The sequence below is a fragment of the Nycticebus coucang genome, chromosome 9, assembly GCF_027406575.1.
Source record: "Nycticebus coucang isolate mNycCou1 chromosome 9, mNycCou1.pri, whole genome shotgun sequence".
In the NCBI taxonomy this organism is placed as follows: Eukaryota; Metazoa; Chordata; class Mammalia; order Primates; family Lorisidae; genus Nycticebus; species Nycticebus coucang.
Window position 1 is genome coordinate 13821840 of NC_069788.1, and position 27724 is coordinate 13849563.

At 39.1% G+C, this 27724-nt stretch overlaps 2 protein-coding genes across 9 annotated transcripts in view; both read right to left on the bottom strand.

Moving 5' to 3' along the window:
• Window positions 1-1162: 1162 nt before the first annotated feature.
• On the bottom strand, window positions 1163-9648 carry SDHAF4 (succinate dehydrogenase complex assembly factor 4). Of its 3 annotated transcripts, XM_053603204.1 has the most exons (4): window positions 9222-9515; window positions 8451-8489; window positions 5336-5497; window positions 1163-1583 (listed from the first exon to the last, which is right to left on the bottom strand). In XM_053603204.1, the coding sequence occupies exons 2-4, from the start codon at window positions 8470-8472 to the stop codon at window positions 1474-1476; spliced, it is 294 nt and encodes a 97-aa protein (XP_053459179.1). In that variant the 5' UTR covers window positions 8473-8489; window positions 9222-9515; the 3' UTR covers window positions 1163-1473. The 3 variants fall into 3 exon arrangements, with proteins under 3 accessions (XP_053459179.1, XP_053459177.1, XP_053459178.1); XM_053603202.1 differs by lacking the exons at window positions 8451-8489; window positions 9222-9515 and adding an exon at window positions 9531-9648 and having other exon boundaries at window positions 5345-5497; XM_053603203.1 differs by lacking the exons at window positions 8451-8489; window positions 9222-9515 and adding an exon at window positions 9099-9215.
• A 13179-nt stretch (window positions 9649-22827) lies between these two features.
• The window catches only part of FAM135A (family with sequence similarity 135 member A), a 103834-nt gene continuing 98937 nt past the window's right edge, over window positions 22828-27724 (bottom strand). For all 6 annotated transcript variants that reach the window (XM_053602235.1, XM_053602238.1, XM_053602236.1 and 3 more), the window contains 2 exons: window positions 26497-26610; window positions 22828-24260 (listed from right to left, as the gene is read on the bottom strand). In XM_053602235.1, coding sequence (XP_053458210.1) covers window positions 24055-24260; window positions 26497-26610 — 320 coding nt within the window. In that variant the 3' untranslated portion in view covers window positions 22828-24054. The remainder of the gene's footprint in view (window positions 24261-26496; window positions 26611-27724) is intronic.

A 27724-nucleotide genomic window follows, 5' to 3' on the forward strand; every position in this document is an offset into this window, starting at 1 on the left:
TAAATTTCAACTTAAATTTCAGCAAAGATAACTGTGTAAACCAGGACAGGACACCCACCTTAATTTTATGTTCCACAAACAAACATATTTTAGGTTATTCATTTAAATAATCTGTTTTTTCAATTACTGATTTTTAATGTGCTAGTTATATAAATAATTTCAACTCAAGTATTTCAAATTTCAGTTTTTAGTTTTCTCCCCAGGAGGCCTGGAGACCTGGAGAGCCTGACTCATAATTTAAGGATAGCTAATGCTTACTGAGAGATTCAAGCGGCTCATATGGTGGGATGGTTAATTTTATGTGTCTGTTTGAATAGACAATGGGGTACCCAAGTTAAACACAGTTTCTGGATGCGATTAATGTTTGAATGGGTAGACTCAGTAAAGCAGATGGTCCTCCCCAATGCAGTTGGGAATCATCCAAGTCAGTGAGGGCCTGAATAGGTCAAAGGTAGGAGGAATTCACCTCTTTTTTCCAGCCTCAGTGCTCCTGCAGGGACATTTCATTTAATCCTCTTTTGCCTTTGGGCTGGTTTCATTCATGTCATTGGCTCCCCTTGACAGGACTAAACCACACCACTGCCTGTCCTGAGTTTCTAGTTTGCAGATGACAGATCATGGGATTTCTCAGCCTCAAGAATTACTTGAGCTAACTCCTCATAATCAATCAATCTACCTCTATCTATCTACATCTATCCTATTGGTTCTGTTTTTCTGAAAAATGCTAATACATATATTATTTATCATTTAAACTTATCAACTATTATTATCTCCAATTTATACACACGAACACTGAAGCACAGAAAAGTTACCGAAAGTCAAGTCAGGATTTAAACCCAAGTAATCTGGCTAAAAAAAAAAAATTGCTGTTACTGTGTCCTTCTCAAACTACAATGCCTTTTTCAACTCACATTTAAAAAGCCACTACTACACAGTAACATAATCATTTAAAAATATTTTATTTACATGTACCTTTTACAAGAAACTGATTAAACTGAAAAAAAAACAATGAAGTAAAAGTTTACAGCTTGAATCATCTTTACATGCTGCAATAAATTTAAAGATACTAGGTGCTAATGTAAAAATATTTACCCTTTCCTAATTTATGGCAGCATATTTTTATCTAAAGCCATCAGATATATTTTTAAACACATTATGGAAATTACATGACTAAATGTAAGGGGAAAGGGAAGGTCAGGGTAAGGGAAGGATGGGTGGAGGGAGGGTAATTGGTGGGACCACACCTAGGGTGCATCTTACAAGGGTACATGTGAAACTTAGTAAATGTAGAATACAAATGTCTTAACACAGTAACTAAGAAAATGCCAGGAAGACTATGTTAAACAGTTTGATGAAAATATTCCAAATTGTATATAAAACCAGCACATTGTACCCTACGACTGCATTAATGTACACAGCTATGATTTAATAAAATAATAATAATAATCATACTTCAATTAAAGAATACATGACTTAAAAATCAATACAACGGCCCTTTCGTTCCCAATCTCCGTATCGTGTAGGTTCTGGGCCCCTGGGTCCACCTTTTTCTTTGGTAACTGGATTAATATCATCTGGAAATTCTAAGGAAAACAGAAAATGTAAGCAAAGCAGTCAAAGAAGCTAAGAAAAGCATTATGGTCAATTACAAAGGTGAGGTTGCATCGCAGGCTAAATATTACTGACCAGGTTACTATACAGGCTTTAAATAAATTATACATATGATTGTATTTCCTGAGTTTGAGAAACCACTTTAGGATACAATTTTCACATTCAGTCAACAGAAGATTTCCAGAATCACTAGTTAACACTGTCAAGGGTTGTAGATTGTCCATATAATGAGAACTGAAAAGCTATATGCTGGATTTGGTGATGTCTACCAGAGCAGTTTCTAAGGGATGGTAGGTTTAACAAAAACTTGAGTGGTTCAAAAATTAAGATGCCTACCATCACATCAAATAGACAATTAGCTTTAGAAATGTGTTTGTCTTCTTTATTCTTTATTGTGGTGAAACATATCTAACAATACTTATAATTTTAACCATTTGTTAAGTATACAATTTGGTGGCATTAAATACATTCACAATTTTGTGGAACCATACCCACTATCTATACATAAAACTTTTTCATCATCCCCACAATGAACCGTGTACCCATTAAATAGTAACCTCCCCCCGCCCCATAACCTCTATTCCACTCTCCGTCTCTACGAGTTTGCCTACTCTGGTACCTCACATAAGTGGAGTCATACAACACTTGTCCTTCTGTGTCCAGCTTATTTCACTAAGCATAATGTTTCCAAGGCTCCTCCATGGTGCAACATAGTCAAATCCCATTGCTTGTTATGACTGAATAGTACTCCACTGCACGGATCTGAGTGCCACGTTTTGTTCATCCACTCAGTTCATGATGAACACTTGGACTGTTCCCACCTTTTGGCTATGGTGACAAATGTCATGTACATGGGTACACAGATACCTGATAAAGTCCCTGCTTTCAAGTCTTTTAGATAGAAACCTGGGAGTGAAATTGCTGGGTCATACGGTAATTCTAGGTTTGACTTTTTGAAGAATGGCCAAACTGTTTTTCACAGAGGCTATGTCATTTTACTTTCTCATCAGAAATGCATCATGAGTGGTCCAATTTTTCCACACTCTTGACATCACTTTTCCAGTTTTTTGGTTAAACCCATTATAGTTTCGATTTGCATTTCCCTAAGGATTAATGATGCTAAGCATTTTGTCATGTGTTCATCAGTCATTTGTATATCTTCTTTGGAGGAGTATCTATTCAAGTCCTTTGCCATTTTTAAATTGGACATTTTTTTTTTTGCCAAGTTGCAGGAGTTCTGAATATTAAGTGCTGTCAACATATGATTTACAAACATTTTCTACCATTCTATAGGCTGTCCTTTTGCTTTCTGGATAATGTCCTCTGATACAAAAAGGTTCCCAGTTTTGATGAAGTCCGTTTATTTATTTTCTGTTGTTGTTGCCTGTGCCTTTGGTGTCATATGCATGAGAGAACACGGAGATTCGCCCTGAAACTTTCTTCTAGGAGTTTTATAGTTTTAGTTCTTAAGTTTACATCTTTGATACATTTTGAGTTAGTTTTTTGTGTATAGTAAGGTAAATGTCCAACTTTTTAATCTGAATGTCGATAACCAGTTTTCCCAGTATCACTTATTGAAAAGACTGTCCTTTCTCTATTGAATGGTTTTGGCACCCAGGTCAAGAACTAATTGACCGTATGTGTGAGAGTTTATTTCTGAGCTTGCTGTTTAATTCTTGTGTATGTGGGTTTTTTTTTCTTTTTGTAGTTAAAATGATGCAAATTTTTTTTCTTACAGTTCTAGAGGTCAGAAATCTGACATGGGTCTCCCTGGGCTAAAGAAAAATGTCAGGAGAGCTGTGTCCCTTCTGGAGGCTCGAGGTGAAAATTTGTTGCTCTGCCTTTTCCATCTCTTAGAGACTGCTCCTGGACGTACACACATTTGCTAACTCCCCACAACCCTTCTTCTATCCTGAAGTGGAACGATACAGTATCTTCTAATCTCTTGACCCTCTTGCTTCCCTCTTATGAGGACCTTTGTGATGACACTGGGCCCAGACAGGTGGTCCAGGTCCTCTCCATCTCAAGATACCTAATTTTTTTTTTGGCATCATCATAGCTCACTGCAACCTCAAATCCCTGGGTTCAAATAAGCCTCCTCTCTCAGCTTCCTGAAGATACCTAATTTAATCTTGGATGATGTTTTAAGGAAATATTTTCCCTCTGATTTTTCTGTTTAGCTAAAAGTCACTGAAGAAAAATTTTGCTTTCAGATTGTGACAACCTCGTAAAAGTCTCCATCATCTTGGCTGTTTGGTGTGGTTATCAGATTGCGCTTGGTGAAGTACTATAAATTGAAAACTAAATGAGCCAACAATTAAAAGATTATATTCTAGAAAAAGTTTCAGACACAGCCCCTGTATCCTCTACTGATACCTTCTTGCCTAGGATGCTCCACTGCACAGATGGGTTCACTCTCATTCCAATGGACAAGTCAGACAACGCCTGGTCAAGGGCTCACAGTGGGATGCTTACATTTATGATGTTTAAGATTTTATTTTATTTTATTTATTTATTATTTTTTTGGTTTTTGGCCGGGGCTGGGTTTGAACCCGCCACCTCCGGCATATGGGACCGGCGCCCTACTCACTGAGCCACAGGCGCCGCCCAAGATTTTATTTTTTTAGCTAACTAATATTTGCATAAGTTCTATAATTCAAAGGTAGAGAAAGGTATAGAATAAAATAAAGTAGTACCTTTAAAATGAGCTTTAAGGCATAAGAGCCAAGTTTTATATATACTGAATACAAAATAATGTTTAGTCTATTACCCCCTCCCCAGTCTCTTTAGTCTCAGAACTTCCCCTTCTCTGTCTCTAACCACGGGGTTAGAGTGAGGACAACCACCTTCATATGTGACCCACCCAGATTGGGTCACTCAGATTGATTCAGCTGGAGACATCTGATCTAAACTTGACCAATGAGCTTTCTTCTTAAGGAATTTGGAATTAGAAGTAAAAAATCCTATTCTCAGCTTAGCTGCTCTCTTGAACTGAATAGCTGCTAGATGCACTTATTTTTTGCCCAGTGGACTGAGAAGCCAGTTTGGAGACAAAAATGATGAAGAAAAGTGACCACAGACAAGACACACAGGGAAGAGTATCCTGGCTTCCATATCCTGTTTATTCTCAAGGTTTTGTTTTTTTCCAGTTTTTTTATCCTTGGACTCCTTTCTTATGCTTAAGTTTACCCAAGTAGGTTTCTGTTATTTGTATCAAAGAAGGTCCCCACTTACATATTTTGTCATGTGAATAATGAGGTATAATAAATAAATCAAACACAATCAGAGGCTTAGAAACTTCATGGCTGCGTGTGGGAACCTGTAAACCCACAACCTTGGGAAGCCAAGGCCGGAGGTATTGCTTGAGGACCAGCCTGTGCAACAAAGTGAGACCCTGTCTCTACAAAATACTTTTTAAAAATGGCCCAGTGCGGTGGCATGCACCTGTAGTCCCAGCTACTACAGAGGCTGATGTGAGAGGATCACTGGAGCCCAAAAGTTTGAGACTGCAGCAAACTGTGATTGCCCCTCTGTATTCCAGCCTGCGTGACAGAACAAGACCCTCTCTCTTAAAAAAGAAAAAATAAACTTATTCATATTAATTATAAGTACGGAAAAATGATGATTTTACTCACTGTTGTTAATAAGGAATTATAAGCAAAAATAACATTTATTTTCTCTTCAACTAAAACACTTTCTGTGGTACTTGAGGGAGAAGTCTTACTATGCTCACTTTCTAGTGGTTCCTTCTCAAAGTGGGAATCTTCGGGTGCATCAAAACGACCTTCTGGTAACTTTGGCTTCTTCAGTGATTGTTTGATGAGTTCCGACTTTTCTCCTGGAGAAGAACTTGTTTTCCTCAAAGAATGAAATAGAAGGGGTGATCCTAGCAGAGTGCAGATAGAAAAATAGGAGTTGTAAATTTATTCTACTTTAAATATTTAATAATTTGTTTTTAGTTTACATGTTCACATTTTATCAAAGTTCAAAAGGTTCAAAGGACATATAGTGGAAATTCTTCCCTCTGCCCCATCTTTCAGATAGCCATTTCCCTTCCTGGGGGACAACCAGTTTGAAAAGAAGAGCTATGAAATAAGTTAGTTAACCATTATCAAATGGTAGAAACATATATAAACCATTAATGTCAAAATACCATGCGTCAAAACATTAAAAGTAGCTATAGACATAGCCACAACCCCCCGTATTATGCCATGCATGTGTACTTTTTGGCAAGTTTTTGAAGGAAAACAGTTAGGATCCATGTTATATATATGTAGTATTAATTCTGCTTCTATATAAATGTTTTTACTCTTTTATTTATATTTATGCATTAAATTGTAACTCTAGAGAGCAATAATGACACCATATGCAAAATAACGCCCTGGAATATGTTAGTCAGCTTGTTGTTTGTCATTGCTTGTTGTACCCTGAATTTGTTTTTGTGTTTTGTAATTATTTGTTACATAAAATTTCTTGTACCATGTTAAAAATAAATTCTGGATTCCTTTATAATACAAAAAACAAGCACCTAAATATAAATAAATATAAATTTGAATTAAGAAATTAAAATGAGGGTGGCACTTGTGGCTCAAAGGAGTAGGGCGCCAGCCCCATATACCAGAGGTGGTGGGATCAAACCCGGCCCTATCCAAAAACTGCAAAAAAAAAAAAAAATAATAAATAAATAAATAAATAAAATGAAAGTTTTTTTTTCCTGAAAGTTTGGGCCAAAAATGTGGGTGCACATTATACACAGGAGTGCATTACGCATGGCAAGATATGGCCTGCACACATAGACGCACACAACTAGGTAAGAGAAATGAACATGCGTTCGTATAGATGCACACCACGAGTGCATCAGTAAGTTGAGCCTAACTATGGTTGCAGAAGGCAATTTGCATAGGAGTTTTTGGTGAAGATCAGCAACACGGGCATATCTTGGGGAAAGAAAAAGAGTAGCAAAATGAAAGTTTGAGAAATAGGTCCCCCAGGCTAGACTCATGCACTTCTGAAAGACCGCAGCTGTAGAAAGAATGGTTATAAGAGAAAGCTGGAACAACAGTTTTCTCAAGGGACTCTGAGACCTAAAAAGAACTATTTTTGTGGTGAGGTAACAGTATGACATAATGTGGGGGAAGAGGATTCCCCTTGTTTCTGTACAAAAGATAAGACTCCAACTCCTCGGTACCTAGTGGCTTTACAGCTTGGGACACCTGCTTGCACATCAGCCCGGCAGGGGTCGAGGGTGATGAGGCACAGAACAAGCAGCTTCAGAGGCAGACAAGAAAGAAGAGTGTGTATCTGATAAGAAGGTTGAGTAGACAGGTGAAGGTGAGCCCAAGAACCATTGCTGCTAATTCTGCCCATCAAATAGATGTTCAGTAGTAATAACTACATTAAAGTTAGTATTACATTTTGCTTATCAGCTCACTTCTATTTCAACTACAGAGGAAATCATTCATTTAAAATAAAAGCCACCATTCAAGAACATAAGTAAATAACCACCAAAAAGCCCAGGTCTTCTACTTTGAGGCATGGTTTGCCCTTATCCAAAGCCTATTTAGAGTTGTGCTTACACCTGCATTGACCTTCTAAAAGAAGAAATAATAAAAGCAAAAGAGTGAACGATACATACACATAAAAAACAACAAACTCAGAACTCCTGTTTGTGGTAATCTGACAAATCAGACATGCCAAAACCCTATGCAGCGGTTCCCAACCTATGGGTCGCGACCCCTTTGGGGGTTGCACGACCCTTTCACACAAGTCGCCTAAATACATCCTGCATATCAGATATTTACAGTACGATTCATAACAGTAGCAAAATTACAGTTATGAAGTAGCAACGAAAATAATTTTATGGTTGGGGGTCACCACAACATGAGGAACTGTATTAAAGGGCCGCGGCATTAGGAAGGTTGAGAACCAGTGTCCTACAGCAATACAATATTTAAAAAGGCAAAAAAACACTTATAAATCAGAGAAATAATTTTTAAGAAAATAAATAGTGATAAACTGAAAAAGCAGTCCAGTGAGGCAACATTTAAACCGAAGCTGCTACTCATCTTGTGTCTTTGCTGGCTTGGGTTACAGACCAGCGGGGAGATGACAAGTCTCTTAAGACTAGGCAAGACCAGAAAGCCTATGAGAGAGGCCAGGACTCAGGGAGGCTCACACACTGAGAAAAGAAAGTGAACCAAAAGATTTAAAATGTGCAACAAACTACCATGGGGACCAGGATCTCGTTGAAAAGCAGATTCTAAGTAATTCTGAGTGGGGCTTGTGATTTCTTCATTTTTATCAAGCTCCCAGGTGTTACTCATGTGACTGGACCAAAGAACAAAAAACTAGAAGAAAACTTCAGTTTCAGAAGAGAACAGGTAGGGAAGGAAAAGTGTCCATTTCAACCTTGGTTCTGAATGGAGACACACAAAACAAAGCCCTTCTGAGATTCTGAAGTCACTGGCTGACTACAACTGTGTTTAGGTCTGAACACACAGTATTTGTCTGGTCCAAACCCCCCGCCCAAAGGGAGCATCTTACTATAAAGTGGACCCAAGTCTAAAGTGCTCCCAGACACCTGGTAAAGACAGAAGAAAATCCTCGGAGAAGAGACTTACTCTCTCTACCATGTCTTGTGGAAGTCTCACCAAGAGAATCCCAAAAAAGTTCAAGGAAACAGGCCATCACAAACAAAAGTCAGCAGAATAAACGAACAATCAGACAGTGGGCCTAGACTACAAAGCCTTCATATATTGAATTCAGAATACAAAATAATATATTTAAAGAAAATTTTAAAATGGGAAATATATCATCTAGTCACGCAGATAAATAACAACCTCTTATGTCAATGTAGATCATTCTCAGAACAGTGTTAGCTGAAAACAAACAAAATAAATAGAAATGAATGATATGAAGCCATTTCTGGGAAGATCAAAAACAGTTACACAATTGCATCAGCGGGCAGCACACACGGAGCTCCTTGGCCACGGAAATAGTCTATTTCTAAAATTGGACAGTAAGTTCACAGATGTTGCTTCTGCTTCATGTATATATTTTTGGTATCAAATACTTAACCGTTAAGTGTTTAAAATTAATTAAAAAGGAATGTTGAATGAATACAACAAATTTTAAAGTTATTACCCTGGGGGTTGAATAATGTGGGGCTTTCAGGTTCTATACTACTCAATGCTGGACCATTTAGACTTTTACAAGTAATATGTTTGTACAGGGGGAAAATGCACAAAGGAAAATAAAAATTGTATAGAAATCTGGGGCCATTTACTATAAAAGCAGTAACACCCTTTTCAATTCATACACGTCTGTGGATATTATAAACTAAAGTTATGGTTAGTTATTCCATTAGTTACTAACTTTAACAACTGGAGAAAAATTTCTATGAAAAATTAATCTAAAATGGATTAAGAAATGGTTTGTACTAACAACAGGCTTGCTTTTCTAACCATTCCTGATTTTGTTATACTTACTGGCCTTTGGGCCCACTTCTGCCCTTTCCAATATTCTTTTCATACTGTCAACTGTCACAAACCCTTTCTGATGTAAATAAATAAGCAAAAGAACGACGCCCTTCCCAGTGGGTCTTATTTTACATGTTTCTCAGGGGCACGAGCGCAGCGTCCCTCTCGGAGCCCCCGGACAAACAGTCCTGAACGTCCTCCGTCCTCCTAGGCCAAGAGCAGAGGCCGGAAAGAGGCGGACGTCCGGGAGGGAAGGGCCTCGGCGCCCTCCCGGCTCTAGTCCCACCCCTGAGAACCGGTGCGGTGCAGGGACTGCCCAGGGTCAGGGCGCGGCAGCCCCAGGGCCTCCAAATGTCAGGGATACACGCGGCTTTTTCCGTGGGAAGCACTTCTCGCAACACCCGGCCTGCGGGACGTTGGCCCCCGGGCCGGGCGCCTTACTTGTTGTCGGTGCCGTGGCCAAGGCGCGGCTAAGCAACCCCGGGAGACTCGATGAGGACATGGCGCCGACGCTCCAGCATTCCCGCAGGCGCAGAGGGGCGGGAGGAGGAGCAGGCCGTCAGCGGGTGGGGCTGGGCTCCAGTGGGCGGGGCTAGGCTCCCGGGGCGGGGCTCCAGGGGCGGGGCGGGGCGGGGCGGGGCTCCCGGGGGCCCTCCAGGGCGGGGCCTCCATAGACCGCTCTAGGAATCTGGTTGCTGGCCCCAGACTGCAGCTGAAAAGGAGAGCGGAAGTGGCTCAGCTGTCTCACCGAGAACGACCCAAACTACCCTAAACACTGCGTTGATTAAAACCCAAAGTCATGGCTAAGTAGATGAGGAAATAATTGTGTTTATACCTTTCAAACCCCAAAGGTCTCCTGGAATCATCTTTGTAGTAAAAGAAGATTGAGCGCTTTTTTTTTTATCTTCCACTCATGTAAGATGCTTCTTTTACTTCATCTTCTTTCTATTTTCTATTTTAAATCTCTCCATGTCCAATAAGTTCCTAATCCATAAGTTTTGGCCCCGTAGCCAGAAGACCTGAAGGTGACGTTTGTGAATGGGGTGGAGAGCCAGAGAAGGCTGTCCTTCTGGGCCAGGCTGCCCTGCACGGAGCTCTGCCAGTGGGCCCTGGGTTTTCAGAGTGTACGTGGCAGATCAGGATACTTGTGGACGTCTTTACAGAAATCACAGTGAAGGCCTCTAGAATTTTTGGATTTATTTTCTTCAGAAAGGTTTCTGACTAGCTATTGGGTCTTGGTGGTTTCTGACCAGATGACATCAGGTGGCTATGCAATCTGAGTTTCTCATCAGAACTGAGAGTTATCTGGACCTCTAGATAAGTCCTTTCAGTAAGAGGATGGATATTCAGAGCAGGGCTGCCAGGGACAAAACCCCAGCAATTTTCATCAGCAGGTAGCTCACACTTCTAAGATCATGCTTTTGACCCTTATATCTAGAACTTAAGGATGAATTCCTTTGTAATCTTAGTAGAGTAAGGAAAAAACTCAAAGCTGAATTCTAGCTCAGTAAACTGATTCAACTGGCGATAGACTACTTCATCAGTTTAGAATCGCATTTAACAGGGGCCCTCAAGGAAGAGCAGAAGGAAAAAAAATTCTTCCCAGAGGGCAGAACTTAGTTTATCTTGCATACTTTGTCTAGAAAGAGAAATGGCTTGCAATAAAGGTCTACCTCATTTCATGGGCAGTGACTGTTTAGTCAAGTGGCCAAGGACTGGGAATAGAAAAGTTTTTGAATAGTTCTTTGGAATAGGAACCCTCAAAATGGCCCCAAAGTGTAAGAACATTTGGGTCCCCTTGATGCTCCAAAAAAAAAAAAAAAAAAAAAAAAAGGCTCGCATTGCAGAAGAGCTCTTAATCAGATAAGTTATCTATTACTGCCTAACACATTATACCAAAATATAGTGGTTTAAGACAATAAATAATTATTCTCCCACAGCTTTTCTTGGTCAGGAATCTGGCAGCCAGAGAGCCTCTGGCTCTAGGTCTTCAGTGAGGGTGCCCAAACTATTGGCTGGAGTTCCAGTCTCTAATGAAGGCACAGCTAGGAGAAGATTTGCTTCCAAACTCACTCAGATGATTACTGCAGTATTTGGTTCTTTGTGGACTTTTGGACTGGAAACCTTCCTCAGTTCCTTGCTAAGTGGGCATCTCCAAAAGCCCTCTCACAGCATAGCAGCTGGCTTTCCACAGAATGAATGAACCAAAGAGCAAGAAAGATTACTCAGGATGGAAGCCCCAATCTTTTTGTGATCTCAGCAGAGACATTCCACCATTTTTCTGTCTTTAGGTCCAGCTCACCATCAAAGGGAGATTACACGAGGGCTGCCTACTACAGTGACGGACATTGTGGACTTAAGTTAGCCTCCTTCCCCTATCACAGCTGTGTTTGCTCAGTGGACCCACTAACAAAGTAGTGATAATGACAAGAATGGAAACATGTACGTACTTTTTGTTTTTCTTTATTGCCACTAGGTAGAGTGCAAAGGGCCAATTTATTGCCCTCGGTAGAGTGCCGTGGCATCACAGCTCACAGCTTAGGTGATTCTCTTGCCTCAGCCTCCCGAGTAGCCGGCACTACAGGTTCCCGCCACAATGCCCAGCCATTTTTTGTTGTGGTTTGGCCGGGGCTGGGTTCGAACCCACTACCCTCGGTATATGGGACCCGCACCCTACCCACTGAGCCATACGTGCCGTCCAACATGTATTTTTTTTTTTTTTTGTGGTTTTTGGCCGGGGCTAGGTTTGAACCCGCCACCTCTGGCATACGGGACCGGCGCTCTACTCCTTGAGCCACAGGCACCGCCCCATTTATGTATTTTTAAAATGGTCTTTTCCCTACCACGACTGGTCAGCACCACTACTTGCCAGCTGTGTGACCAACTTAGTTCTCTGATACAATATTAGGTAGCCTAGATGGCAGGTCTGAGTACGATGAAATCCTATCATGAAGGAGGTAGCAATTTGTTATAGGAATAGACCATTATTCTGGGTTTGGATTAATGCTTCTTTTACATACTTCACCCGTGGACTCACTGAATACATTACACTCCACACACCTTCTGCAACATCCCATGTTACTTCTTACCAAAGAACTCCTTTTCCTGTGAAGAAGTAAAGCAAGGAACTGATGCTGCAGAATTCACCCATTTTATCTTACATCCCATCATACAGGAGCAACTGGTTTTAAAGAGTGTAGGACAGTGTTTTGTTTTTTTTTTTTTCATTTTTTTGAGACAGTCTTATTATGTCACCCTCGGTAGAGTGCCATGGTGTCCCAGCTCACAGCAACCTGACTCTTGGGCTTAAGCGATTTTCTTGCCTCAGCTCCCGAGTAGCTGGGACTACAGGCACTTGCCACAATGGCCCCTCCTCACAGTACCATATTTTTTTTGCTGTAGTTGTCATTTTTATGTTGCTGTCATTTAGCAGGCTCGGGCCGGGTTTTAACCTGCCAGCCCAGGTGTATGTGGCTGGCGTTCTAGCCGCTGAGCTACAGGAACTGAGCCTGGACAGTGTTACTGAAGGTTGTTTGTAAAGTTGAGAAAACATACTTAGGGATACTATCCTGAAGGATTTGCCATATGCTGTGAAAGTGTTAAGAGTGTTCAGTGGAATCTCTTTTGTTGACAGAATAACAAGTCCAAAGAGTAGAAAAGAGATCGACACCACACTATTACATCTGATATCCTAGTGTAAAATATATTTTGCTTTCCATTATATAGAGACAGACAATCTGCCATGGGCTCTGAGCATCCCTGTATCCTATTTTCAAGTGTGACAGACTGCAAGTATCACCATCTCCTGACACTGAGCATTTTTATAGATGGTCATATAGGGACCTAAATAGGACAAGGCAATCATAGCATTACTCCTATTTAACTGCTGTTCCTCCTACCCTTAGAGAGACTGATTTGTTTGCTGCTTGCTGAGAAACTGCTTGATCCTGGATTCTTCTCCTGTAACACTACCCACCATATGTACAAGTGTCATCAGCCCTCTGCATCATACTGTGGGAATTTGATTTGGGCTCCAGGGACTGCTGCAAATATGTTGATACTCTGGCTGCTACTTTGCTATAATAAAGCCATTTGTCTGTTACCCAGGAGTATCCCATCAGCATCCCTGAAACTGAAGCACACAAGCCTGTTAGTCTGCAAGTGGGGTAACATCTCAGACCCTTCACTACTCTTGCCATCCATCTCAATGATTCCAGGTTCTGTTGATGTAGCAGTTTTGTACCCAGAGGAGTGCTTCTGTAAGAGGATACAACAATTTTTGTTTAAGCTGGAAGTTGGAATTGCCACCTGGTCATTTTTAACTCGTTTATCTAGATTAGAAAAAGTGATGATGGTGGTAGTTGGAGTGACTGGCACTGATGACCATAGGGGAAAGGGAGTTGGAGTTTCTCTAGAACTCAGGAGATTTGCTAAAATACCTCCTCACAATACCATGTTTTTGCATATATGTTTTTAAATACCATGTTGAATTGTAAATAGCAAACAGCCATTTAAGAAAGACCACCCACATATAAGCATAATATAAGCAGCCATAGAAGCAAGACCACCCACATCTCAGATCCTTGGGTCACCTGCTAGACAAAGAAATCTGATAGCTGGTTGAACACAAAAGAAATAGGAAATAGGTGGTGGTGAGAAATCACCCAGGAGCGGCTAACCTGTGTGTGGCCTCTGGGCCACATGGTGATTTTGCGCGTTTTTGCTTTAGTGTTCGGTTATTTAATGTGTGGCCAACTACTGTATTTAGCATAGGTGTCCTTTATTAGAGAGAAGTTTGGGGCATAAAACATGCTGCTGCCTTCACAGTATCCTGGAAATTCTGATTCATTGATCTGTAATGGGAGCCTAAAATTTGTTATTTTTAACAAACAACCCAAGAGATTCTCACCAAGGATGCTTGCAAAGCATTGCCCTAGCCATATTTCCTTCTTCACGGGCTCGTAAGTTTATATAATTTCCTTTTCTTTCCTATCTTGTATATAGGGTTGGTGGTTGGCCACAAGTTTGTCTATGAGCTGCAAACTATTGAGACAAGATCATTGCAGAACTAGAGAACCCCAAGACCTAACACTGAGATCCTGGACTTGAAGCTGAGTGAAGGTTAGTGAGGAGGAAGCATTTAGATGTATAAATATGGAGAGAATGGTGCTTGCAGATGCTGAAAAGACAAACAATGGACTGTTGTAGACCTTCGATACATTTTTGTATTTGAAGCTATCAAACACATATGTTCCATGAATCTTGGCAGAAGAAATGGTCCCATTTTTTACTGTGGAAGCTTGAGAGGGTCAGATATACAGTATTTGCTGCCTTTGATGCCTGACAGCTTGAACATTGGCCAAGACTTAAACTTGGTCAGCTGGACGTTTTGTCCAACTCTGAATCTGGAGTGATGCAAATAAATATTTGAAATCCAGTTTTCAGGGGTTTCCCTGGCAGTAGAATATATAGTCTTCCAGCTCTTCTTGAGGTCATAGAACTTGGCTATGATTTTGTTCACCTAGTTTCCTTTGGTTTCCGTATTCCAAACCTGTTTCTCCATCCTTTGCATCAATTCTGTGAGCTACCTGATAATCTTCCAGTAATTATTTTTTCTATTTAAGTTAATCATCATTTTTTGATGTTTACAACCATGAACACTTACTGGTATACTTCAATGAGATTCATTCTCTAATAGTCAATTACACCATTTCAAATAATCATTTCCTCTCTCTTAGATCCAAAAGCAATGTCCCCAAATCTGAATTTCAGGGTGAATAGCATATGATAGTTCCCCAGATAAATCAAAGAAGTTCAATTTGTTAGCTTTTAAACCATGATCACAGATGTGCTTTTAAAACTGTATTAAAACAACCTACAACCAATCAACCAACTATGATCATAAGAACAATTTACCCTTTAACACTATTTGTATAATCATGATTAAGAATGAGTCCTGGGGAGGCGGAGCAAGATGGCAGCCGAGTAACAGCTTCCTTGCATCTGGGCACCGTGAGTCTGGGGAGATAGGACTCCAGGCATCTCTGGCTGGTGGGAACTGCCTATCATCACTCCTATGAAGATACAGGGAGTCAGCGAGAGACTTCTGGACCCCAAGAGGAGGACTAAAACAGTGGAAAACCGGCAAGTGGTCGCGTGTGTTCAATCCGTCTAAACCCGCCCACAACTGTAAGTTCAGTAGCAGCGAGACTGCAAACCAGTAAGGCCTTACCTGTGAACTATTTTGATGTTCTTGGACTTGGTACTGAGTTGAACTGCCTTGGGGAAGGCCTGAGCGGGAGTGCGGAGAACTTTGGCCGTTGTCTAGGGCCCCAGTCTGAGCCGCTGAGCCAGACGGAGCTAATAGTGTTTGGCGGTGGGTCACACGGATCCATTGTCAGTGATCTGCCCCGGCAAGCCCCGTACTCAGGGTCGCAGAGCTACAAATGGGTGGGAGCTGGTAACCCAGCAACCAAGTAGCCTAAGGGTGGGGTTTGAGCCGCCTTGCAGCCCTAACCCTCAGGGGCAGAGTGAGACCGGTTTTGGCACACTGAGTAAGTGGATAGCCACTTCAGCAGCGATTCCAGCGAGAAAGCTGGGAAAGCTTCTGCTCAGCAAGTTTACAAGTTCAAAGTGCCTTTTAAGTAGGCTGAAGAGAGATTTAGGGTGTCTACCTGCTGGGGTTTGAGAAATCAGCAGCCTCCAGTCGTATCAGAACTGTGACTAACATCTCATACCCCAGAAGACCACGTGTTGCCCAGACAATATTCAATAACATATACAAACTGCTTTGTTTTTGGTTCTGTATTTTTTTCTTTTTTTTGTTTGGTTGTTTTTTTTGTTTCTTTATTTTGACGTTGCTGATGTTCTTTTGTTTTTTTAATTTCAATCTTTTCCACACAGATCCCTTTTTCTTTCTCAATTTTCCTAGTTTAATTATAATTTCCCATTGCTGCCTTTTTTAATAACTTCAACTTCATTTTTGCTAGTGTTTCTACCGATATAATTTGGTTTTTCACCCAATTTTATCCCCGTAAAGTTTTCTGTTTGCTTCTTTTGGTTTGATTTATAGCATTTTTGTCTTTCCTCTCTACTTGGTGGAGGTGGGGTACTGTGTCTGATCAGGTGAGCAAAGAGCTGCTGACCTCAAGAGAACCACGCAACTGGGCACCCCCAGAAGGTGGGGTTTTTTAAGGTTGTGTCAAAGTACCCTACTGTACACCTATATTGCCCTGTCTCCCTCTTTCTGTGCCTCTCTTCTTTTTGTCAATATTCCTTATACCCACCCCCTCTCCTTTCTCTTTCTTTTTTTCTTATCACTCGGTCCTCCTTTCTTTCATCCCCTTTTTTTGCTCTTCAACCTTCTCACCCTTCTGGTCCTATAACCCTTAGTCCACAGGCACAAGAACTTAAAGAGCAAGAGGAAGTGAAAGGAAAATTAGGGCAAGGAAACAGATAAAAGAAACCACTCATGAGGAAGAATCAGCAGAAAACTCCAGGCAACATGAAGAACCAGTCTAGAACAACCCCACCAAGGGACCATGAGGTAGCTACTGCAGATGATTCCACCAGTATAGAAATGTTAGGAATGACAGAAAGGGAATTTAGAATACACATGTTGAAAACAATGAAAGAAATGATGGAAACAATGAAGGAAATTGCTAATAAAGTGGAAAATAACCAAAAGGAAATCCAAAAACAGAATCAAATAAGAGATGAACGATATGAAGAATATAAAAAGGATATAGCAGACCTGAAGGAACTGAAACAGTCAATTAGGGAACTTAAAGATACAATGGAAAGTATCAGCAACAGGTTAGACCATGCAGAAGAAAGAATTTCAGAGGTAGAAGACAAAGTTCTTGAGATAACTCAGACAGTAAAAGAGGCAGAAAAGAAGAGAGAGAAAGCAGACCGTTCACTGTCAGAATTATGGGACTTTATGAAGCGTTCCAACATACGAGTTATAGGAATTCCAGAAGGGGAAGAAGAATGCCCCAGAGGAATAGAAGCCATACTAGAGAATATAATAAAAGAAAATTTCCCAAATATCACCAAAGAGTCTGACACACTGCTTTCAGAGGGATATCGGACCCTGGGTCGCCTCAACTGTAACCGAGCTTCTCCAAGACACATTGTGATGAACCTGTCCAAAGTCAAGACAAAAGAAAAGATTCTGCAAGCTGCCAGGAGTAAGCGCCAGTTGACCTACAGGGGCAAATCCATCAGAGTTACCGCAGACTTCTCTAATGAAACTTTCCAAGCAAGAAGACAATGGTCATCTACCTTTAATCTACTTAAACAGAACAATTTTCAGCCCAGAATTCTGTACCCTGCTAAGCTAAGCTTCAAAATTGACGGAGAAATCAAATCATTTACAGATATACAAACATTGAGGAAATTCGCCACAACAAGACCAGCTCTACAGGAAATACTTCAACCCGTTCTGCACACTGACCACCACAATGGATCAGCAGCAAAGTAAGAACTCAGAAATCAAAGGACAGAACCTAACCTCCACACTGATGCAAAAGACAAAACTAAGCAATGGACTCTCACAAAGTAAGACGAATAGAATATTACCACACTTATCAATTATCTCAATAAATGTTAATGGCTTGAATTCCCCACTGAAGAGACATAGATTGGCTGACTGGATTAAAAAACACAAGCCATCCATTTGCTGTCTGCAAGAAACACACCTGGCTTCAAAAGACAAATTAAAGCTCCGAGTCAAGGGTTGGAAGACAATTTTTCAGGCAAATGGAATTCAGAAGAAAAGAGGAGTTGCAATCTTATTTTCAGATACATGTGGATTTAAAGCAACTAAAGTCAAAAAAGACAAAGATGGTCACTTTATATTGGTCAAGGGAAAACTACAACAAGAAGACATTTCAATTCTAAATATTTATGCACCCAATTTAAATGCTCCCAGATTCTTGAAGCAGACCTTACTCAGTCTGAGCAATATGATATCTGATAATACCATCATAACAGGGGACTTTAACACACCTCTTACAGAGCTGGACAGATCCTCTAAACAGAAATTGAACAAAGATGTAAGAGATTTAAATGAGACCCTAGAACAACTATGCTTGATAGACGCATATAGAACACTCCACCCCAAAGATAAAGAATATACATTCTTCTCATCACCCCATGGAACATTCTCCAAAATTGATCATATCCTGGGACACAAAACAAATATCAACAGAATCAAAAGAATTGAAATTTTACCTTGTATCTTTTCAGACCATAAGGCACTAAAGGTGGAACTCAACTCTAACAAAAATGCTCGACCCCACCCAAAGGCATGGAAATTAAACAATCTTCTGTTGAATAACAGATGGGTGAAGGAAGAAATAAAACAGGAAATCATTAACTTCCTTGAGCATAACAACAATGAAGACACAAGCTACCAAAACCTCTGGGATACTGCAAAAGCAGTTTTGAGAGGAAAATTCATCGCTTTAGATGCCTACATTCAAAAAACAGAAAGAGAGCACATCAATAATCTCACAAGAGATCTTATGGAATTGGAAAAAGAAGAACAATCTAAGCCTAAACTCAGTAGAAGAAAAGAAATATCCAAAATCAAATCAGAGATCAATGAAATTGAAAATAAAAGAATCATTCAGAAAATTAATGAAACAAGGAGTTGGTTTTTTGAAAAAATAAATAAAATAGATAAACCATTGGCCAGACTAACGAGAAATAGAAAAGTAAAATCTCTAATAACCTCAATCAGAAACGATAAAGGGAAAATAACAACTGATCCCACAGAGATACAAGAGATCATCTCTGAATACTACCAGAAACTCTATGCCCAGAAATTTGACAATGTGAAGGAAATGGATCAATATTTGGAATCACACCCTCTCCCTAGACTTAGCCAGGATGAAATAGACCTTCTGAACAGACCAATTTCAAGCACTGAGATCAAAGAAACAATAAAAAAGCTTCCAACCAAAAAATGCCCTGGTCCAGATGGCTTCACTCCAGAATTCTATCAAACCTTCAAGGAAGAGCTTATTCCTGTACTGCAGAAATTATTCCAAAAAACTGAGGAAGAAGGAATCTTCCCCAACACATTCTATGAAGCAAACATCACCCTGATACCAAAACCAGGAAAAGACCCAAACAAAAAGGAGAATTTCAGACCAATCTGAACATAGACGCAAAAATTTTTGCGTCATGAACATAGACGCAAAAATTCTCAACAAAATCCTAGCCAATAGATTACAGCTTATCATCAAAAAAGTCATTCATCATGATCAAGTAGGCTTCATCCCAGGGATGCAAGGCTGGTTTAACATACGCAAGTCTATAAACATTATCCACCATATTAACAGAGGCAAAAATAAAGATCACATGATCCTCTCAATAGATGCAGAAAAAGCATTTGATAAAATCCAGCATCCTTTTCTAATTAGAACTCTGAAGAGTATAGGCATAGGTGGCACATTTCTAAAACTGATTGAAGCTATCTATGACAAACCCACAGCCAATATTTTACTGAATGGAGTAAAACTGAAAGCTTTTCCTCTTAGAACTGGAACCAGACAAGGTTGCCCGCTGTCACCTTTACTATTCAACGTAGTGCTGGAAGTTCTAGCCAATATAATTAGGCAAGACAAGGAAATAAAGGGAATCCAAATGGGAGCAGAGGAGGTCAAACTCTCCCTCTTTGCTGATGACATGATCTTATACTTAGAGAACCCCAAAGACTCAACCACAAGACTCCTAGAAGTCATCAAAAAATACAGTCATGTTTCAGGATACAAAGTCAATGTCCACAAGTCAGTAGCCTTTGTATACACCAATAACAGTCAAGATGAGAAGCTAATTAAGGACACAACTCCCTTCACCATAGTTTCAAAGAAAATGAAATACCTAGGAATATACTTAACGAAGGAGGTGAAGGACCTCTATAAAGAAAACTATGAAATCCTCAGAAAGGAAATAGCAGAGGATATTAACAAATGGAAGAACATACCATGCTCATGGATGGGAAGAATCAACATTGTTAAAATGTCTATACTTCCCAAAGCTATCTACCTATTCAATGCCATTCCTATCAAGGTACCTACATCGTACTTTCAATATTTGGAAAAAATGATTCTGCGTTTTGTATGGAACCGGAAAAAACCCCGTATAGCTAAGGCAGTTCTCTGTAACAAAAATAAAGCTGGGGGCATCAGCATACCAGATTTTAGTCTGTACTACAAAGCCATAGTGCTCAAGACAGCATGGTACTGGCACAAAAACAGAGACATAGACACTTGGAATCGAATTGAACACCAAGAAATGAAACTAACATCTTACAACCACCTAATCTTTGATAAACCAAACAAGAATTTACCTTGGGGGAAAGACTCCCTATTCAATAAATGGTGTTGGGAGAACTGGATGTCTACATGTAAAAGACTGAAACTGGACCCACACCTTTCCCCACTCACAAAAATTGATTCAAGATGGATAAAGGACTTAAATTTAAGGCATGAAACAATAAAAATCCTCCAAGAAAGCATAGGAAAAACACTGGAAGATATTGGCCTGGGGGAAGACTTCATGAAGAAGACTGCCATGGCAATTGCAACAACAACAAAAATAAACAAATGGGACTTCATTAAACTGAAAAGCTTCTGTACAGCTAAGGACACAATAACCAAAGCAAAGAGACAACCTACACAATGGGAAAGGATATTTGCATATTTTCAATCAGACAAAAGCTTGATAACCAGGATCTATAGAGAACTCAAATTAATCCACATGAAAAAAGCCAACAATCCCTTATATCAATGGGCAAGAGACATGAATAGAACTTTCTCTAAAGATGACAGACGAATGGCTAACAAACACATGAAAAAATGTTCATCATCTCTATATATTAGAGAAATGCAAATCAAAACAACCCTGAGATATCATCTAACCCCAGTGAGAATGGCCCACATCACAAAATCTCAAAACTGCAGATGCTGGCGTGGATGTGGAGAGAAGGGAACACTTTTACACTGCTGGTGGGACTGCAAACTAGTACAACCTTTCTGGAAGGAAGTATGGAGAAACCTCAAAGCACTCAACCTAGACCTCCCATTCGATCCTGCAATCCCATTACTGGGCATCTACCCAGAAGGAAAAAAATCCTTTTATCATAAGGACACTTGTACTAGACTGTTTATTGCAGCTCAATTTACCATTGCCAAAATGTGGAAACAGCCTAAATGCCCACCAACCCAGGAATGGATTAACAAGCTGTGGTATATGTATACCATGGAATACTATTCAGCTATTAAAAAAAATGGAGACTTTACATCCTTCGTATTGACCTGGATGGAAGTGGAAGACATTATTCTTAGTAAAGCATCACAAAAATGGAGAAGCATGAATCCTATGTACTCAATCTTGATATGAGGACAATTAATGACAATTAAGTTTATGGGGGGGGGGAGAAGAAAGAGGGATGGAGGGAGGAGGGTGGGGCCTTAGTGTGTGTCACACTTTATGGGGGCAAGACATGATTGCAAGAGGGACTTTACCTAACAATTGCAATCAGTGTAACTGGCTTATTGTACCCTCAGTGAATCCCCAACAATAAAAAAAAAAAAAAAAAAAAAAATGAGTCCTGGGTGGCTCCTGTGGCTCAGTGAGTAGGGTGCCGGCCCCATATACCGAGGGTAGCGGTTTCAAACCTGGCCTCGGCCGAACTGCAACCAAAAAATAGCCAGCTGTTGTGGCGGGCGCCTGTAGTCCCCGCTGCTCGGGAGGCTGAGGCAAGAGAATCACATAAGCCCAAAAGCTGGAGGTTGCTGTGAGCCGTGTGACATCATGGCACTCTACGGGCGGCAAAGTGAGACTCTGTCTCTACAAAAAAAAAAAAAAAAAAAAAAAGCAATTCTCTTGGCCGGGCCTGGTGGCTCACGCCTGTACGCCTGTAGTCCGAGCGCTGTGGGAGGCCGAGGCGGGTGGGTTGCCTGAGCTCAGAGGTTCGAGACCTGTATGTAACAGCAGTGAGCCAGAGTAAGACCCCGTCTCTACTAACAACATCAAAAACAGCCAGCACCGCAGGAGAAAGAAGAAAATCAACAAAAAAGGAGTACTTCAAACAAAGAAGAATGAACAAGCACACTGAAATTAAAAATAAAAAAAAAAAGAATGAGTCCTTTAGTACTTTAGTAAATCTGGAAGTTATCCAAACTTAGAAGATGCATGATATTTCAAACTTAGGGCCAAGATATGTGAAGATGAAAAATACGTGTGGTAAAAATTTATGGTGAATAATGCATATATTTATATCTTCCTATTGGTACATTTTTATCTTAAGTGAAATTTTTGAGTATTTTTTGAAAAGTAAAAAAAAAATCAAGAGCAATCAAAATTCTTTTAAGTACTCAGTAATAAGGATGTAAATTATAAAATTACTCTTTTTTTTTTTTATTGTTGGGGATTCATGGAGGGTACAATAAGCCAGGTTACACTGATTGCAATTGTTAGGTAAAGTCCCTCTTGCAATCATGTCTTGCCCCCATAAAGTGTGACACACACCAAGGCCCCATCCCCTCCCTCCGTCCCTCTTTCTGCTCCCCCCCCATAACCTTAATTGTCATTAATTGTTATAAAGGCTAAAAGTTATACAAATATGGTGGTCCTAATGATTAGTTTATATAGTATATTCAATTACAAATAAAAATATAAACCTCCAGTAATCTGAGGCCAGGTGAAGGATAACAAGCGTTTCAGCTCTTCCACCGAGTCATTTGTTCATTTATTAACACCAGGGGTAATAAACAATGCTAAAAATAAACATGCATCAATTATACAATACATATTTAACAAAAAACCTGTGTCCATCACAATTGGTGAATGCAAACAAAACTTCTATCCACCCTTAGTGCATTATTATTTTTGCAAGGAAAACAGTGAATTTAATGCTATTCAGCACCTTTAAGTAAAGTCAAAAGACTCAACATCTCCATATATCAAAACATTTGCATCTATATCATTAAACATTTAAATTTAATTATTTTGTTGCATTTTAAATACGAATTATTTACTTACATTACTTTTTAGTTCAAAAAATGTTAACAATATTTAAAAATTATTTAAATTCATAAAAGTATATCATAAATCTCAACATTTAATTATTATGTACATATAAGGAAGTCCATGAAAAAAGTAAAGAAATATAGTCACAAAGTTCAAGCAACATTACCAATTCAGCAAGATTCCAACCAGATCAAGGCAGAGGGCATTCAAACATTCAAAAATCTTTATGTGTTGCTAACGTGAACATGAAAATGTCCAGTAATAAAAGTCAATATGAGAAATAATGTTGAAAACACCTGTAGAAAATGTATTTTAATAGGCATGACATATGTTTATTATCAACAGTAATGATTTTATAGAAAATTTTATAACATTGTCATATATGAACTACCTGGTTTGACAGTATGATAAAGACATATTTCAGGACTAAAGAAGTTGATTTCAAAAAATATATTGTAGCAGCCATAATTTTATTTCCAGTTAAAACACATAAATTGTTAAAAGTAAAATTTATAATTAACTAAATAAAACCCCATACTAGAAAATTTAAAATCCCATGCTGTTCTACAATAATGGCCTCTAATATAATGTAGTGTGATGTAGAGACTGTGGAAAGCCAACAATAAACAGTCAGACATACATACGGGTTTTAAGTTTCACTGAAATAATTAGGTAGTAAAATATATGAAAAAGTAATAGAAAAGTAAAAAGATAAAATTAAAAAAATATTGCACAGCCACATTACCTAGAAAGTAAAGTTGATGTTTAAAAAGCTCTAAATATGGATGATATAAATTATCTTCCATATAAAAGGTATAAATATTTCTTAGAACTTAGCAGTATCTACATTTTAATAGAATACATTATTTGAATCATTGTTGAATGAGGTAATTATCCAGTCTCTAACAATGCTTTCATTCTATTGGAAATACTTAAGGGCAGCAACCAGAAAGAATTTTTCTAAAAATATTTCTGAATCAAGAACAGCTATATGTGCAGCTCGCCCAATGAGTGAATCGGCTGTATTGGGCAACGCATTGATGACATTGTATCGAACCAAATTGCAGTCCTTGCTTTGCAGAACCGGGTGAAGCAAGTTGTGGATCATTTCTGAATAGATCTGTCCTATGGAACAAATGTAAACAAGGCAAATTAGTTCACATGAGTAACTGAAAAAAATTCTACATCAAGTTTTAGTAATTTATAAAATTTAGTTACATTATTTCTATAGAAAGCAGAAAAATGTCTTTTAAAAGATTTTATTATAAAAGATTTTATTTTTCAGCTATCATTTTTAGAATGTTTATAGAAAATATAAGTAATCACATTATTTATCCAGCTAAGTGACATTATTCTTGTCAATTTGATATTTTTAACTCAAAGCAACATATATAGCACAGAAAATAGTTTTCTTCAATGTTCACTTGTAAATAGTTTCATTAAACCATCAGAAAATTAAGCTAGCTATGGTGTGATTCTTTGGTGGTAAGGCAAAATTATAACTTTATAGTCTAGAGCAAGCAAGTACTTGAAAAATATTTTTATTGTAGTCAACATTTCCAAATTATTTTAAGAAAAAATAGCAACTTCTTATAGTCAGAAGAATAATGTGAGCTTGGTTCAAAAAACAAACAAGATTTTTTTTTCTTCAGTTTGAAGGTTTATTTAATATCTGGTTCTACTTTTAATTCAAAGTTGTATTCCTCTTTACCTCTTTTTGATTAATTCTTACGATGGATTTACTGAGGTCATGCTAAAAGATTAGAACACATACACGTAAGCATACAAACTGCCTTACAAAAGGCAAAGTATTATTTATGACGCTTATACACTACTATGTCACTAATCAACGAGAACTAACATGTCCACGGTAACCATTCCTTTTAGACTGGTAGATACACTTCAGACAAGAGGCAGAAGGCAGCTCTGAGGAATGACAAAAGGGACGAGTACACAGAAGCACAGAGAAAGGTGACAGAGGTGTTTAAGATCAATATCTTATAAATTCAGGAAAAAAGAACCCCTTTTACGTCTACCTCTCCTCATAGTTTCATTGTACATTAGTTAAGCTGAATTTCTGGCTCCATGCTATTTTAAAAATATGTTTAACATAACAAGTCCAAATGTGTCTTCATGAGATTTCCCCTATCCCCAAGTGGCACCGAGTCCCACTGTTAAAACAAAGCATGTTTATGTAGTTTCAGCTACCCATCTGAAGGTTAATACTCTTCCGAATTTTCCCTTAAGTGGACTGTAGTCTTTCTAGAACAGAATCTTTAAAAAAGATTATTCCAGGCCAGGCACGGTGGCTCACGCCAGTAATCCCACTCTGGGAGGCCAAGGTGGGTGGATTGCCTGAACCAGAGGGAGACCCTGCCTCTAAAAATAGCCAGGTGCTGTGGCGGCGCCTGTAGTCCCAGCTAGCTGCTCAGGAGGCTAAGGTAAGAGAATTGCTTGAGGTTGCTGTGAACTATGATGCCACAGCACTCTACACCAAGGGCAACAAAGTGAGACTCTTTGTCTCAGGAAAAAAAAAAAAAAAAAGATATTCCAATATCACAAATGCACAATAAACATTTGTTAAATAAATGAAATATCTATTATGCGCCAAGTACCATGCCAGGCAACTGAAAATACAAATGTGCTTCAGAGAATTCCTGCCTTAAAGAGCTGTTCGCTTGTCATGATGTAGAAAAAACAAAGTATCAAGAGATTAAAAAATCAGCCTCATTTCCAAAAAGGAACTGAGATATAAGACAGAGGTAGAAGAACCAGGTTCTTGCTCTAATCCTGAATTAACTGACGGTGACCTTGGATAAGCCACTTAGTATCTCTGGGCCTGTTATAAAAAAAGCACACAGCACTCAAGTCTCCTTCTGGCTCCAAATAGGTATGCTTTAAATTTCTTTTGTTATTCATAAATGATAAAAGAATAAACAAAATTTTTATTACTCACAATCAGTAAAGAGTGGCAAGTTCTTGCTGGCATCTTTGCTTAAAAATGAGACACTCTGTATAGCAGAACATGTAACGTGACCGTCACCACAGGCCCCAACCCCCACAATGCAGTATGGACTACCTCTGGGGCAGCAAAATGGAAAAGCATTTGGAGTTAGATGAAAGAACTGCTTCACTGGTAAAGACAGCTTACGTGGTAGGAGAGATATAAAGGAAGAAAAATGGGAGAAGGATAGCTGTTAGTATCAGTGGGCAGGCAGAAAGTAAAAGGACAGAAGAGAGGTGAGAGAGAGAGAGAGAAAAGGAAAGAAAAAGGTGAGAGAAGAGAAAGTGACTAAAAAAATCTGAGAAAAATCTCATTAATAGATGCAATTCTTCCAATACTTTTAATTTATTTCATTACCTGACTGTTTGTCCTTTAAAGCCGTCTTACACATTTCAATGCGTGCAGAGTGGTAAGGAACATAGCGATCCTGTAGAGATCCCACCAACACAACATTTTTGAAATAATGAAGCCCTGTAAATAGAAAAATAATGTAATAGTCAATTAGATTTAAAACAACTTAGTAGTATGATATTAAATGACCAGAAAATAAATTTACTTCCTCAGTAGTGCTAGGTTTGCAACTTTTAAAAAACCTGATGAATCCTTTCTCCAAATTTCTAATTATTCTTTACAAAAAACCAGCTTCACCATATGAAGTCTTCGTGCTGCTATGAGAAATGTGTTTGCTGTTAGTGAAAGCAGGGACTGTCACTTGGAAGTGTACGCATAGGGGTGAAACTAAATATGGTACACAGAAGGTTTGCTTTTTATATTAGTAAAGAACCAAGTTAGTTAAATAGACTATAGCCCTTTTTGAATCTTTTGGTTTCAATTCTTTGTCAGTGCTGGCTGGGGTCGGGGGGGGGGGCAGGGAAGTATGGCAGGTCCCCAGAGTCACAACACTGCTATGAATTACTATAATACTTCATCTTAATTGAAGTACTGATAGTAAAAATGTCTGAAGTCTTTATTTTGGGAACCTTATATTCTAGGTTCATCTTTTTTGCACCCACCTTAACTCTACCTGCTCAAAGACAACCTAGCTAACCAACACCTATGGGGTAATACTTCAGTAGCTACCCTGAAGTAGCTAATTCTTTGTTGAAAAGTTAGATTTCCCTATTAATATTTTACTTTACAGGATTACCAAGAAAAATATTAATCTTAAATACATATTCTCTGGACTACATAATAACATGATTTTTGTATGAACACCTTAATAGCAACTTTCATCTTCATAATCTTAGTCTTCTTGATACTATAGGCTACTCATTTGTTCTGGAAATTTTAAGGAGTTTTTGTGCAACTCATAGAGTCATTTCATGTTTCCTTTCTGCAACTGGCTAAAGCAGTAGTTCTAAAGTGGTGATTTGTGCCTCAAGGAACATTTAGCAGCATCTGAAGATGTTTTTTGGTAGTCCCAACTGGGAGTGGAAGGTTGTGTGTGCTACAGGCATCTGTGGCAGGGACAAGATCCTGCACAAGACGCTGCTAACATCCTGCAACGCACAGGATCCTCTGACACAAAGACCCTGCCCAGAATGTCAAGAGAGCTGAAGCTGAGAAACCCGTGCTTTTTAAATTG

Coding starts and splice junctions, on each gene's coding strand:
- SDHAF4 (XM_053603202.1), bottom strand. CDS start 9,591: ATGTCCTCATCGAGTCTCCCGGGGTTGCTTAGCCGCGCCTTGGCCACG. Junction 5,498..9,530: donor GGCCACGGCACCGACAACAA/GTAAGGCGCCCG, acceptor GCACTCTGCTAG/GATCACCCCTTCTATTTCAT. Junction 1,584..5,344: donor TGAGAAGGAACCACTAGAAA/GTGAGCATAGTA, acceptor TGTTTTCCTTAG/AATTTCCAGATGATATTAAT.